We start from the raw sequence: 15,730 nt of genomic DNA, 5'->3' as shown, positions 1-15,730 counted from the left end.
CCTCGCATTCCAGTCATTGTGCCCGAAACAGGCGATGCCTAAGCAGGGATCTCATTCCAGTTATTGGGCCCGAAACAGGCGATGCCAAAGCAGGGATCTCGTTCCAGTCATTGTGCCCGAAACAGGCGATGCCAAAGCAGGGATCTCATTCCAGTTATTGGGCCCGAAACAGGCGATGCCAAAGCAGGGATCTCGTTCCAGTCATTGTGCCCGAAACAGGCGATGCCAAAGCAGGGACCATCCTCTCATTACAGTCATTGTGTCCGACCGGCAGCGCCACGACAGGGTGCTACGAGATCGTGCTCGACATGGTGCTACGGCATCGCTACGACAGTGTGCGTCACCATTAGCCCATTGTACATTCACGTGCTCGTCTTTTGAGGGGTTCCTTCTTGCCCTCAACTGCGAGAGTATAAAAACAGCTGCCCCCGGACGCCAAAAGGAGGGCTCCGATTTCTTCTGTTGAGTGAAGTGCTCTCCCGTCTCTCTACTTCGGTCAAACCTGACCGCCAACTCTTTGCGATGTTAAAATAAACAAGTTGTTTCGTTGTTACCAGTCGACTCATGCTTTGCCGGGACCTTCGGATGCTTCCAGTTGTACCCCAGGCCGCCAGGCCAACGCTACCCTTGGGGCTTGCGACCCAGGTACAACCACGGGCGTCAGCGCCGAGTTCCCAACAGATCGTACCAGCAGTCCGATCCAAACAGGAGGTACGTTTGTCGAATAAAGCGGGTGTGGTCGCATTTGAGTGCGCTTACATCGGTATTGTAAATTTAAATCGGTATATTAAGCATCTGCTAAAGAGGAGTTATAAAACCTATAAGTTCGCAATTTATTTAGATAAATTTTAAGCTTTCTAGGGTTTGCTCACCCGCGTTCAACATGAAATAAAAACACGAAAACATGAGAAGTCTAAGAAACTTTGCAGAGAATATAACTTGGACAAAATATTAACATGGCCAGCAGTAAAGGGGATCACCTAGAAATTTTTTTAGCGCGAATACGAACAAACTTGACGTCCCGTTCAGGGTTATTGTTTCAGAAAAGGACACGTGGCAGAAGTGTGTCGCACTATTTCTGCAAGCCAAGCTAGCCGTTTTACCCGTGAATGACCCGTTATTAAAACGCAACTCCTATGAAGTGATTGATTTTTTGAAGGACAACTCCGATCGACGCTTTCAAGTCTTCTCCGTCGATGTGAAAGACCTGTACTATTCTATTCCTCACAATGACCTGCTGTCAGCTATTTCGCAGACAATTGATGGATTTGGTGTCACCCGTTTTCAGAACAATGCTGGGCTGTCTAGTGACCAATTTATAGAATTTTTGAGCTTTTATTTATCATCAACGTTCATTTCATCGAATGACACTATCCATTTGCAGAAAAACGGAGTATGCATCGGTTTGTGCATTGCCCCGCTCCTCAGTGATTTATATTTAGCTCGCCTAGATGTCGCCATGTGAGTGAACCTTAAGTTCTCCGGCTGACCTTGAGACCGAGGTTGCTATGGCGGTTCGAACAGGCAAAGAATGCCTTGCGCCTCTTTACGTTACTTACGAGCTCCCACAGAGTCACACGATACCATTTTTGGATCTACGCTTAGTTTGTTCCGATATTCACAAGTGTAGGTACTATGAACCTCGTGCTAACAAACCACTCCCATTTGATTCTCATCAATCTAAGTTGGTCAAGAGAGGCATTGCTAGCCTTTGCCTAAATAATGCTTTGAAAAGTCGTGCCACCATACCGTTTCGTCTAGCTATGCCTCTCAGTGCGAAAGGCTTTCGCAGGCTGGTTATCCCGTGTCACTACAAGTGTCAGTAGCAGAACAAATTCTAATAGGGTTTAGAAAAGACAACCAGCAGGAAGATAATCCTGCAACTACTCGGGGTAGGACAAACATTATTGCTTATATTCACTAATCCGAATAGGGAGGCTCTTCCTAGCTGTGATACGAATCATAAAAAGAAGTTCGTTAATTGCACACACTGTGTTGTTTATTGTTTTCCGCTCAAGTGGGGATAACGTTACGCTGGTCAAACTAGCCAATGTCTGAAGGATAGGATACGCGAACATGGTTACAATGCTAAGAATGGTAGTACAGTTTGGGTGTTTCTTGCACAGCACATCAAAACGTGTGGTTGCGAACCCGTTTTAGAGGAATGCGTCATTCTAGGTCGTAGTTGTAATCAGCCCACAAGAGAAATCATCGAAGCAAAGGCTATCATAGTTCTGGGCCATGCATGTGTAAGCTCACCATCATTATCATTATCAAGCAATGAATTTACGTATCTCAGACTGGCGCCACAGGCTGTCTGAATATGTTTTCACATGGTTACTTTCGGTTTTGTTGCTTGATTTTGTGTAATTTCTTGATGTCACATTGTTTGCTTAGTGTATAAGTAGCCTTCTGTGTCACGAAATAAACCATCAGTTGGAAGTTAAGCGCTCGCTCTGTTGTCCTTTGCCTTTTGTTACCCTTACCACCTTCCTTTTTGCTCTTTCTGAGCTGCGCTACAAGCCTAAGAATGTCGTAACAAGCAAGATTTTCGCATCAAGGGCTTCTACAACGTACAGGTCTTCTGTGTGACAATATATTGAGCGTAATTTACGGTGGGTTTATGCATTACACAAAATTTACCTTTCTTGTGAATAAAAACGTCATCTTTCACCGATCGCGATATTGCAAAACATTGGCATGATGGGCGATTGACATGATAACAATATTAGACCTCTAATGAATGAATGTGTGTTGTTTAGTGGCACAGGGGAGAAACATCCCCACGAAGTCAGCAATGGAATGCCTTCTTTAGTGCAACACCCTCCTTGAAGTTGCTTTTGTGTGTGCAACCAAGGAATACAGGCGCTCATTCTTCATCTCTCGTCCGCACTCTGCTGGCATGTTCGTCTGTTGTCGCAAAACAATATCCATAGTAAGTTCAATCTTGAATCAAACATTGTTACTCCTGCCATGCCTGGAACAATCATCAGCTGACAATACCTTTGATGGCGGGTTTTACAGAATGCGAGCGGGAGAGAAGTAAGGCAACCCGAAGTGAGCAAAAAAGGATCAGCGTTCAAGACGCGCGGCAAAGCGTTCGGTTTCTTTCTAGCGCCGTTATCAGTAGTATTCCTGCATTGCTGGAATCCCATATGCTAATTATCTGCACGCGCCGGGCCCCTAAAAAAAAAACGTCCTCCAGATGCCCAATGTATACTGTAATTGTGTGTACTTACCGGCTCGTGGTGTCCTGCGGTGACAACCAGAGCGATGGCAAGGACCATGGCGCAAGCTATCCGTGCACCAAGCCACACAACCCTTGAAAATAAAGACGGAGGAGAAATGTTCTGCAACCTGCTGCCACTGTACGGATTAGTCGATTGACTCCTAGGCAAAGCTAGCACAGCCTGAGCATTCTGCGTATAGCGTACTAATCTATCCACTATGCAGTAACCTATGCAGAGCGGGTAATCTGTGCGCTGCGCATGATAATCTATGATAACTATGATAATCCATGCGCTGTGCGATAACATTTATTAGGCGGTGGAACGTGGTCGCCCGATAAAGATAAAAAAGTACACGTGCCAATATACTGAGCGCGATTAACGGTATGTTTATGCATTAAACACAAATTATTTTTGCAAAACATTGGCATGGTCGGTGATTGACAACATAACAATATTAGACCTTTAATGAATGAATACGCGTTGTTTACTGGAGCAGCGGAAGATATCGGAACGACGTCAGTAATTGCATGCCTTCTTTAGATGAACACCCTCATGTTTGGGCAACCACTGAATACACGCGCTAATTCTTCATATCTTGTCCGCACTCTGCTGGCATGTCGGACGGGTTGTAAGACAATGTGCGTTATAAGTTAAATTTTGAATCTAACGTTGTTACCCCTAGCATGCCTGGAACAATCGTTGCTGGTATCTGAGATGGTAATTACCTACGTGCGCTAAAGCCTTCAATAGAAAATCCTCTGGATGCCCCCTGTACACAAGGACTAAGATTTGACGGCCGCTCACGCAACTTACGACGTTGCGTAATAGTGTGTACTTACCGGCTCGTTGTATCCTGACGGTGGCAACCAGAGCGATGGCAAGGACAATGGCGCAATCTGTGCATGCACCAAGCTGCACAGCCCTTAAATATAAAGACGGAGAAGGAATATTACAAAATTTGCTGTCATTGCGATGATTAGCCGGCAGACTATGGAAAAAAGCTAGCATAGCCTGCGCATACTGCACAGTACATACTGACATCAGATACCGTTTGAATGCGCATGTAAATTATTCTTTGCAACGTGCCGGGTTTTTCCAACAGAATGTACGGAGGAAATGTTTTTGGTTGAAAGAAAATCTTCCATCATATTCCAAGAGTTCTCGGATGTATAGTGTGCACACGTCGAACTACGTTCCATATGTCAGCTCACAGTATCCACAATGTACAGCGTTGTTTTTTCTATGCTGTACATATGAAAATCGCCTACGGTAAATAGCGCTATATTTAGCCATGAACCGGACGGAAGAAGCAAAAATTACTTCCCCGAATTAAAATGCACATTCGCATATATTGCAATTATAAATTGTAAACGGAAGTTCCAAAAGGTATACTGACAAAAACAAATTGTGATGATGGCACCAGTTTAAAGATACGGGCCATGAAATTTCCATGGGCCCCACCTCCACTTTTTGTAAAAATAGTTTCTGGCACTGAAGCACCAAACTTAACAGCAACTGCGTTTTATTTTCTCGCATGAAGGCTTTCAAATGGTGTTATCCACAAAATTCCTTGAAGTGGGTCTTCCGTGGTCTAAGTGAATAAGAATTATCGCCGCTTGAATAACATAAAGACGAAGGACATATACCCCATCCCACGGATAGACGACGAATTAGACCGACTCTGCAATGCTAAGTAATTTTTCTCGGTGGATTTCAAGAGTGGTCATTGGCAAATTTAAGTCGACGAAAGGGATCGAGAGACGCCCACGTTAATAACACCAGACGGCCTCTTCCGAGTTCGAGGTGATGCCATTCGGACTTGCGCCTGCATCGTTACAGTGCGTGATGGACACAGTCTTGGCCGGACTGATGTGGCAGACTTGTCTCGTCCAGTAATCTGAGGCGGCTTCAGACAGTAATAGAGGCGATCAAGTCATCTACACTCGCCCGGAAGCCGGGAAAGTGCCATTTCGCTTTCTAATAACTTCTATTCCTAGGCCACGTCATCGGCAAGTGTGGAATCTGTCCTGACCCGTCGACAACAACGTTGCCAGGCGACAAAAAGGCGTTGGCGAAAGATTTCTTGGCCTGTTTGCCTATTACAGGCGCTTTGTAAGTTACTTTTCATGCATTGCGGAACCAATAACTCATCTCACGAAACCCGACGTCGACTTTAAACGGCTGAAACTACAACTGCAGTCACGACCCGTGCTTTCACACTTCGAGGAAGACGCCGGGAATGAAATCCGCACTGACAGAAGTTGCGTAGGCCTCGGTGCCGTGCTAGTTCAAAGGAAGGACGATGTCGAAAGCGTAAAAGTTTACGCTACACGCTCACTGTCGAAAGTGGAAGCGGATTACACTACGACGGAGAAAATGTGCCTGACATCTTTTTGGGCTATGGCGAAAATTCGGGCTTCGATATATGGGAGGCGCTTCAAAGGGGTAAGCGACCACCGCGCATTGTGTTGGATGGCGAATTTGGAGGTACCTTCAGGTGGCCTTTCACGGTTGTGTCCAAGACTCCAGGAATTCGACATCACCGTGGTGTATTAATCCGGCACGAACCATTCTGACGCCGACTTCTTGTCGCGTGCCCCTATTGACCGGCCACCCCAAGGCCAACTGGACGACGACGCCTTCCAAGGAACAATAACTGCAGACGACTTCTCCAAACAGCAATGAGCAGAGGCTGAGTTACGAAGCTTTTTGGAGCACTTCGAAAGCAAAATCGACGTTGTGCCTGGGATATTTCGACGTGGACGGTCTCCCTTTTGCTTGCGCAAGGACGTGCTGGTTAAAAACAAGAACTTCTCCCCAGTCCGTGAAAACTACCTCCCCATTGTGCCAGCAGCATTCCGATCAGAAGTCATGCACGGCCTGCGCGATGGTAAGACAGCCGGGCACCTTGGGTCTTCCCGTGCGCTCACGAATACAAGTACTATTGGCCGCGCCTGATCGTCGACATCGCCCTCCTTGCCGACCGCTTCTGCATATCGAGATGGATTTGATGGGACCCTTTCCGACGTTAACATCTTGAAACAAGTGCATCGTCGTGGACATGGACTACCTGACTTGCTACGCCGAAACTAAAACACTGCCCAAAAGGTGTTGCACTTGAAGTGACCAAATTTTCCGTGGAGAACATCGCTTTTGACAAGGTGCCCCAGAAGTCCTCATCAGCGACCGACGAACGGCCTTTACAGCAGAGCTTGCTCAAGCCGTTCTGTCATGCAGTGAGACAAGCCACACGAGGACAACTGCCTACCGAACGCAGACGAATGGTCTTACGGAGTGCTAGCAATGTACGTCGACGTCAAGCAGAAGACTTGGGATGCCGTCCTGCGGTACGTAACATTCGCTTATAACACAATGACACCGTTCAAGCTGGTTTGGAGATAGGAAACTGACGACTACTCTCGACGCCACGCTGCTGTTCACCGACAAAAAGGATCTCGGCATCGCCAACTATCTCCAGCATGCGGAAGAAGCCCGACAGCTCGCCCGCCTGCGCATCAAGAACCAGCAGAGGACTGACAGCCGGCCTATGTGGAATACCAGCCCAACGACCGCGTTTGGCTCTGGACTTTGATACGCCAACTAGGACTTAGCGAGGAACTGTTACGCCGCTGTTTCGAACCCTATAAGATCACGCGACGCATTGGCGCACTGGACTATGAAGCCGTGCTAGACGGCATTTCACAATCGCAGCGGCGCCGCGCATGACATGTCTTTGTACGCCAGCTGACGAAACCGCGAACATTTAAAATTCGTGGTTTCATTTCCGCCTTCGTATTTGTTTGCAGTGGCGGTACGATGCTTCTTAAGAGGGGGGGATTGACATGGTATTCTTCTGCGGTGGCCACTGTTCACTGGTTAACAAATCTTAAGCGTTAACGCTCAGCGCAAGACGAGCCTGCATGATTTGGAACTTACGCTTATGATATCATTCATTCTATCTTGTGTTATGTCCTCGCCGAACCTCGTTTTATCAGACTGCATGTGCGATACGAATTAAGCTGTAGTTCCTGAAAACCACGCGGGCACCAGCGACTACGCTAGAATCTCCGGCCAGTTGTGCATAAAAGTCAGTGCGCTTGACCGGCGGATCAGAGTTCGACGATCGCCGACCATGTTCGCCGCTATCGCTATGCTTTGAGTGTAACGGGCGTTTGTTGCCATATGTTCGCCCAATAAATGTAGGTTTCGTCAGTCACAGTTTTGCTGCTGTATAAGTCATCGTCACTTCTACGCGAGAATATCGAGGTTCGACTGATATTTAGAAGGGACTGACACTTGGTTGTCCCCTTTGAATCGCGTGATTTTATTAATTCGTTTTGTTGCGAAATCCAGCTGCCGTAATCCTACAGCCGTAAGATGCCAGATTTTCACATAAAAGGACTGTGGTGGTGTACAGGCCTTTTGCGCAACATATCTAGCGTAAGAAACTGTGTGCTTCAGCATTAACAGAGAATAAGTTTTCTGAATCGGAATGTTGTTTTTCGCCGACGGCAATCTTGTAAAAACGTTGGCAATAGCTGTGATGTTGGCGATAACAATACACCCTTAAGGTTGCTCTTATGAAATTAAATAAATGGTCTTTAAGAGTTATGAGATGTATTAATGCTCTAAATATATAACGAAATTCCTAACACATAGCGCAGCGAGCACAGGAGAACACTTGTAAACGGAAGCATTGCAGATAGTATAAGTTGGCTAATTGGTACATCTGCTGCTTACCATGCCGATCCCTGTCTACACATGCACCGCAAAATAATTGAAAAGAAACAAATTTATTGTACACATACGCACTGTGATATTTCTTGCTTTTAAAAGTATTTAAAAGGTAAAATGACGATCGAGTTTATCATGAAAAACAAGGCTTAAGCTTGTCTCGTATGCAAGAGATGGCATGGAGGTGGTTGTTGGCAGCTAATAGTCCGTTGCGGCGAGGCCCTGGGCACGGGGTGCAAAGCGATGCAAGCCAGGAAATCAAACGACGACTTGCCTACTGCTGTGATGCACAGTATCAGTTGCGGAAAGCGCCCCTTATCCGAGGGTTTCAGCAGCCTTCAAGAGCTGTGCCTTGCTCCACACTTCCATGTTTTGGCCAGCTTGAGTTGCGGGTTTCAACAGTGCATTAAGTTGGTGCTCCACGTATTAGGTTGGCGCTTGTAAACCTTGCAGGTAATAATATTGTGTGACGAACACTTAGTACAAATATTTTAATTTCACATAAATGTCTCTTTTAGCTCTTTATAGGCCACGACCTTTTGGAGTGGCCACCGGAGAGGCTCCTGTTTATCGCCGTAGAATATCCGATTTGCCCACAGTGTGATGTCAGCGTAAAGAACGCTTCCAAGCGCTCGCTTCGCCTCGCGTTTCAGTGAGGGCTTACGCATCCCCACAATAAACAGAAGGCGGAAGAGCGTGGATCCTTGAGGGGTACCTCGACCGGGAACTACAACGGGTTTCTACTTAATGGGGCCCAGACTGATGGTGATTGCATGGTTTTTCAGAAAGACGCATACACACTGGCAAATGCGCGTCCCGCAGTCTGCGCCTTCTAGTCCTTACAGTATTGACTCTTGCGAAGTCGTGTCGAATGCCTTTTTTTCACGGCAAAGGCGAGCACAATGCTGTCTACCGAGCCCCTTACCTGGTGCAGAACACGTCAGGCTGAAGCATCACAGAAACGTCCAGAGCCGACACGTGCGGGCGGTAATCGAACAAGTTGGTGGCAAAAATAGTGTTCCTGTCTATGTAGTTGGATACGACGTTAGCGATATGGGCCGTATATTTCGCATGCCTCGGTCCTTCCCAGGTTTTGTAATAAGGAAGATTTTCGCTTCTTTCTATCCTGCCGCGAGGTCTCTCTCTTGCGCCTCATATTCTCATTAAAGTATTCAGTTATCTGTTTTATGGTTTCGTTTCTGAAGTTTCGAATCATGTTAGTAATCTTGTGCCCTGGCGCCGTGTTTCATGTGAAGGACTTCGCCGTGGCATATACCTCTTCCGTGGTTATCGATGCGTCTAAATTCGGTCAAGTTCCTGTCGCTTATAGCTACGGCACCAGTCCGCCTCTTTAGCATTCGTACCAACATATGTCTGCCTAAATCGCCCTTGAATACCTTCTCCGATAACTTCAGCGTCTTATGCACTGCCGTCTCGGTTCCCTCGTGGTCCATCATGTTGCGGAGAATGCGATTCTCTCACGAAGCCCCTCAGTAAAAAATGACTCATTCTCCGCAACATGATGGACCACGAGGGAACCGAGACGGCAGTGCATAAGACGCTGAAGTTATCGGAGAAGGTATTCAAGGGCGATTTAGGCAGACATATGTTGGTACGAATGCTAAAGAGGCGGACTGGTGCCGTAGCTATAAGCGACAGGAACTTGACCGAATTTAGACGCATCGATAACCACGGAAGAGGTATATGCCACGGCGAAGTCCTTCACATGAAACACGGCGCCAGGGCACAAGATTACTAACATGATTCGAAACTTCAGAAACGAAACCATAAAACAGATAACTGAATACTTTAATGAGAATATGAGGCGCAAGAGAGAGACCTCGCGGCAGGATAGAAAGAAGCGAAAATCTTCCTTATTACAAAACCTGGGAAGGACCGAGGCATTCGAAATATACGGCCCATATCGCTAACGTTGTGTGCCGGAAACCTCTTCGAAAAATAGGCCGACACCAGGTTATCCAACTACATAGACAGGAACACTATTTTTACCACCAACTTGTTCGATTACTGCCCGCACGTGTCGGCTCTGGACGTTTCTGTGATGCTTCAGCCTGACGTGTTCTGCACCAGGTAAGGGGCTCGGTAGACAGCATTGTGTTCGCCTTTGCCGTGAAAAAAAGGCATTCGACACGACTTCGCAAGAGTCAATACTGGAAGGACTAGAAGGCGCAGACTGCGGGACGCGCCGGCTCTAGTTACCGCCCGAAAATTCAAGCACGTACGTGCTCGCCTCCGCAGCGAATGAGCGGTGCGGGGTCTTTTTCATGTCTTGGTAAGGCTGCGTAGGGCCTCTCATAAATGTCGCAGGTGCGTGTACTATCCAGCACCGGAGCGTCTGGCGCTGTATCTGTAACCTTTGTCATCCACGCCAGGGTGTTGCCAAGTTTCTCCGCCCATTTCCTGAGGTTCGGTATGGAACCTGAGCTGCCCTGGCGATCACTTATGTTATTCAATCTGTATGGCCTGCGCAACCTCGAGTGTTATACCTGATGAATTTGCCGAAAGGCTGATTATGTAGTGGTGACTTCTAATGTCCCCTAGTTTAGTCGCAGTTATCTCATCTTCTTGGTTTATAAAACTTAAGCCCAGGTAGGCATCTTTGGAAACGCGTTTCTCTGTTGTTGTGGGTTCGTCGAGCCTAGTTTGCATAGTTAAATGGTATCTCTCCGCCAAACTTGGCGGATATTTTCATTTCGGAGAGTCTGCCGCGTATCTATTCGGAGTAGCGTGAAGTCCGCTTTGGTAGCTGCACAATTTTCTGTTCAGCAGCTGCGGTCGTATGTGGGATGGACCTGCCCACCGGCGGCGCATTACGCGGCACAGAGACAAGTCCGGTTGAGGACACACGTCCGCTCGGTGGCCAACGCTGCAGCAGGTTCGGCACACCTGAGTTGCATTACGGCACGGATGGCAGGCTTTCCCATAACCGTAGTATAATACGTATCAGGGTATCGCGTGTCTGATAAAAATTAATCATTGCACTTTGGGAGTCGCCGAGCATTCGGGATTCCACCACCTCCGCACTCTTTGGGAACGGATCTGGAGGTCTCCTTTTAACTGGGGTGATGTGTAGGCTTCCATTCCGTGTACGACGCCTCGTACTGTCGATTCTACATTCGTTATGTACGCATTACCGGGATTAGGTCGTCCCATTTTTTTCACCGTTTTGACGTTCTGCATCACCCGAGTGTCCTCTTTCTCCGATGTCGATACAGCGGCGATGTTCCATCTTGGTTTGATACGCAGGATGAAGTTTTCGCTTCGTATTTGGTTTTGACATGCCTCCACGACGGCACGGGACAACCCTTGGCTGCTGATGTTTTTAAGGGGAAAGCCGTAACGGGGGCGGATACCACTTTCATATGCTCCCCCGGCCGCGGTAGTAATGCTCCTCTTGCGTGGTCGGCGTCGTTGCTTGCTCTGTCGGCGACGGCGTTGTCTGCCGTCGCAGAGTACGAATGGGTCCAGCATGGGCTTCGAACGTCCAGAACGTAGACGATCGACGACAACACGTAAGCACTCATCACGCCGGTATTCAGTGCGGATGTCTTGAAGATCAGAAATGGCGTGGATGCAAAATTCAGTGTCATGGCCATCATATCCAGGGTGGTCGACAGGATGAGGGAAGAGGCAGTCGGCGCTTTTGTGCAAACGGCGTGACTTGTATAAAACAGCAAATGAATATTGTTGCAGCAGTAGCGCTCATCTACCTGATCGTCGACTGGTGTTTTTAATTGAAAACAGCCAGCCCAAGGCGTGGTGATCGGTAACCACGTAAATTGTACGGGCGTTCAAGTAGGGGCGAAATTTGGCAACTGCCCAAACTAGCGCCAGACACTCCCGGTTGGTATTTGGATAATGTCTCTCGACAGGCGTCAGTAAGCGTCTGGCATTTGCAATTACGCACTCTGCGCAGCCATTGAACATGTACAGCCCCAATTCCATGGCTACTAGCATCCGTATGAAGTTCAGTGGCGGCAGATGGATTATATTGACGCAGCAATGGTGCAACCTTGAGCTACCGTACGAGGGCAGAGACAGCTTTGGTTTGAGCAAGGCCCCATATGAAAGCAACGTCCTTCTTTAGTAAGTCGGGGAGTGGGCGCACGGTTTCGTTGAAATTCTTGATAACCATGACGGAAACACCAGCATAGTCCAACAAAGCTCCTTACGTCTGCGGCGGGCGGAAGACGCAACAGGAAAGCTCTGGACCATACGAACCTGCTCGTTGATAAGGACAACAGGGGACACCCACGGACTGCAAAATGGCTAGATAACACCTTTGGTGAACATATCGTTATATGACTTGTCATTCAACATGTGAAACAGGGTACGGCCGGCGCCGTGTCGGATTGTCATTTCCGGTAAATACGATGGATGACCACTGAGATCTGGGGCTGAAGGGCGGTCGTCAAGATAAAAGATGTCGCGGAAAGTTCCCAGAGATGTTGAGGTCGACAGCTTGTGCCGATATCTCGCAATCGTTCACAGGGGAAATGTTTTGCGATCGAATCGTCAATGCAGCGTCCCCTCTGGGAGCTGCATCGCTTTGTTTTCTGGAGACGGGCGTCGCGGCTGCATCGGGGACGATGGTTGACGAGCTGTGACGAACGGGACTGGTGACGTCGGAACGACGACGCGTACTGTTCCAAGGTGCACGAGCGTTATTGTTTGGCTGTTGCGGTGCCAACGGAAGCTGGTAACGACGCTCGCTCTTTTCAGAGCGATAGCAACTTGCGAATAGCGGTCACAGAAAGGAGGAGACCGTACGGTTGTTACAATGGCGAGCAACGTGACCGATACGCCGGCAGGCAAAACAGATTCACCAATCGGCTGTGTATCGCCACTCGGATGGATTTCGGTAGCGTGCAGGATACCGCGGACCAGTCGATGGACCTGGAGCATGAGACAGCTATGATGCGGCAACGGCACATATAGAATGAACTCCAAGATTATCGAGTTCTTAGCTATCTTGGAGTTCGACTTGCCTGCACAAATCGTGCTGTAGACAAGGGAAAAAAAGAGCTTCTGGAGTCATGACTTCAAGTTCTCGCCACACTATTCGCCTCAGGTCATCTTATCCTGATGGTCGCCGCTCTCCTAGCCCGTCGTTACTGGATGATGTCGCAGCTGTGTTCGGCAGGCGTTCAAATGGCATTACAATGCGGCGGCTTTGGACTGAAACGAACAAAACGTTCACACTCTTTTATGTGTTTTTTACTATTTGACAATTGTTGCAGGTTGAAATGAGCAGCTTGAAAGCATCATCATCAGCGATCTCCTTCAGTACATGCCCAACCTTGTCTGACTCCACCATATCGCTGTCGGCCTTACCGCACAGAGCCAGCAAGTGCTGGTTGTCAGAGACGTACGATTCTGTGGACGTCTGGGCACGGCTCGGTAGTTTTCTTAGCGGTGCTCTTTCGGCAGGCGGGACGGCCGAACAAGTCCCTCAGCTTTTGAGTGCATGTGTCCCAGTCGTTAAGCTCTTCCTTCTGGTTGCCATACCACACCTTCGCCGTGCCTTGTATGTAGAAGAGCAAATCAGCCAATATAGTCGTCGGATCCCATTTGCTGTGGGCACTTACCCGATCATAAGTGGCGATTCAGTCTCCCACGTCGAGGTGGTCGGTACGGCAGAACGTTCCTGGATACTGCGGCTGAGCCAACCCAACCGTCGGGTTTGTAGGCGTTGATGTGGGCCGCGCAAAGTCGGGTCCTGTTTTGTCCGTCATGTTGTCCAGTCCGATGTTCCTCGTGGGTATCCAGCACCTCCAGGAATTTGTTACGTTGCTGAAGTCCCATTTAAAGTTGTATTTACGATATTTACACGAGAGACAGCGATCCATAAACAAGGTGGCTCTCGAGTGGGATTCCACCTCTACACGTGAAAAACTGGCGCGACTCTTGGATGAGTAAAGGGGAAGCGAGGAGCAGGAGGGTAACTGCCACTGGAAGGGGCACAACGCCTGCCTAGTCTTCAGCGAAGATGGGACAGATGTGATTTACGGGCGTCTGATCCCTCAAAAAATCGCCTTCTACGTGCCACATGTATACGGTGATTAAGATTTGAGGGCCCTTCATGAAACTTAGATGCTGCGTAATTGTGCGTACTTACCGGCTCGTGGTGTCCTGACGGCAACAACCAGAGTGATGGCAAGGGCAGTGGTGCAAGCTCTCCTTGCACCAAGCCGCACAACCCTTGAAAACAAAGACGGAGAAGGAACGTTGTAGAACCTGCTGCCTCTGTAAGGATTAGTCGGCTGACAAACAGCACAGCATATGTTTCAATAAAAAAAAAAAGCTCAAAAGAAGAAACCATTCGAAACACATAATTGACGATAAAGCGCTCGTGATAGCAATGAAAGCACGTAGCGCTCCCCGCAAACGTGTCCCGCTAAAGATTACTGTTGCGCAAGCTGCCACAGCAACACCAGCTTACGACGTGGGATGTGACGTCTCCAGCCTTTCGAATATAAACTAACCGGACTAGCAACTTATTTCAATGTCGCTGCAGCACGACTGTGGGCCGCGGTGTGCTCTCAAAATTACGATTGCTCCCATTCCTACCATTATTCTAACATAGTACTACTGTCACTACTCCAACGCCATAAGGCACTGCACGCCACCCTCAGCAGCTGTAGTGGTCGTTTTCAACAGCTTCGCTGGTCATTCACCTTTAGAGAGTGGAACGACTCACCGTTTTTTTATTGAAGCGGTTGAGGATGACGTGTTTGAGAGTTTTGCCAATGCATGAGCTGAGTGATATTGGTCTCATGGATGCGTTCACCGGTTTGTGGGGTTTGTGGAAAAAGCTTTAACTCTGGCGACCTTTCACCAAGATGGAAGGGTGCCAGTATCGAAGCAGTGGCTGAAGTATGTGGTGAGTGTCTATTGACCTAATTGTCGTCCAGGTTACGGAGAATCGTATTATTCATTTGGTGGGGGCCAGGAGCGTAGCTCCGGTGGAGGTTAACCAGCGCGTGGCGCACATCGGCTTCTGCTGTGATTGGCGTACGGATAGGGTACACCGGTGTAGTGGGGAGTGGAGTAACGGCGTGCAGGGGGAAGGCGTCGTTGTCGAAGTTCGGCAAAGAGCTCCTTCAAGTCCTCTTTGTGAGCGCTGCCGCCTAAGATCGAGCTTTGCTCAAAAATCAACGGAGAGCCTCCTCTCCATTAGTGCCGGAAATAGCGATTTTTCTGTACAGAAAAGCGCTCAATTGCTGGGCTCCGTTGTTGGAGGCCGGCATAGCTGTCCAACTTCGTATAATTTTTCATGCCTAAAATGTCGTTCTCCCCACTTCCTGATAATCTTTTTTAAAAGCAGGTGCACCGATGAAACTGAAGTTGTTTGTCCAGCAGAAAAAAAGTTTCCCACGTTTCCATGTCGTGCACAGTTGTAATCCAGCAAAGACCGTGAGAACACTGCTTTGATTGTTCCCAAACGCCTCAATGAAAGGACAGGACCCGTATACAAAGCTACCAAAGTGACAACCTCCTACTTGAGATCCGCGACATACAAAACTGAAAGCTCTTGAACTTTGAGGCATCCGGTAATCTCGCAATCATGGCGACTCCACACCATGAATTCTATGACTTCACGCAGCGCGAGAACTGGTAGCTTTGTATACGGGTCCTGTCCTTTCATTGAGGCGTTTGGGAACAATCAAAGCAGTGTTCTCACGGTCTTTGCTGGATTACAACTGTGCACGACATGGAAACGTGGGAAACTTTTTTTGAACAGT

The 15,730-nt window shown here is 48.2% G+C and overlaps 1 protein-coding gene across 1 annotated transcript in view; it reads right to left on the bottom strand.

Annotated features, from left to right (window-relative positions):
• The window catches only part of LOC142592671 (uncharacterized), a 473,797-nt gene that overhangs the window by 176,125 nt on the left and 281,942 nt on the right, over positions 1–15,730 (bottom strand). The window contains exons 35-37 of the mRNA XM_075704237.1: positions 14,104–14,231; positions 4,070–4,152; positions 3,240–3,321 (exon numbers count right to left, since the gene is read on the bottom strand). Coding sequence (XP_075560352.1) covers positions 3,240–3,321; positions 4,070–4,152; positions 14,104–14,231 — 293 coding nt within the window. The remainder of the gene's footprint in view (positions 1–3,239; positions 3,322–4,069; positions 4,153–14,103; positions 14,232–15,730) is intronic.

This window comes from Dermacentor variabilis, chromosome 9, assembly GCF_050947875.1.
Source record: "Dermacentor variabilis isolate Ectoservices chromosome 9, ASM5094787v1, whole genome shotgun sequence".
Taxonomy (NCBI): domain Eukaryota; kingdom Metazoa; phylum Arthropoda; class Arachnida; order Ixodida; family Ixodidae; genus Dermacentor; species Dermacentor variabilis.
This window is presented reverse-complemented; position numbering and strand designations above follow the sequence as displayed.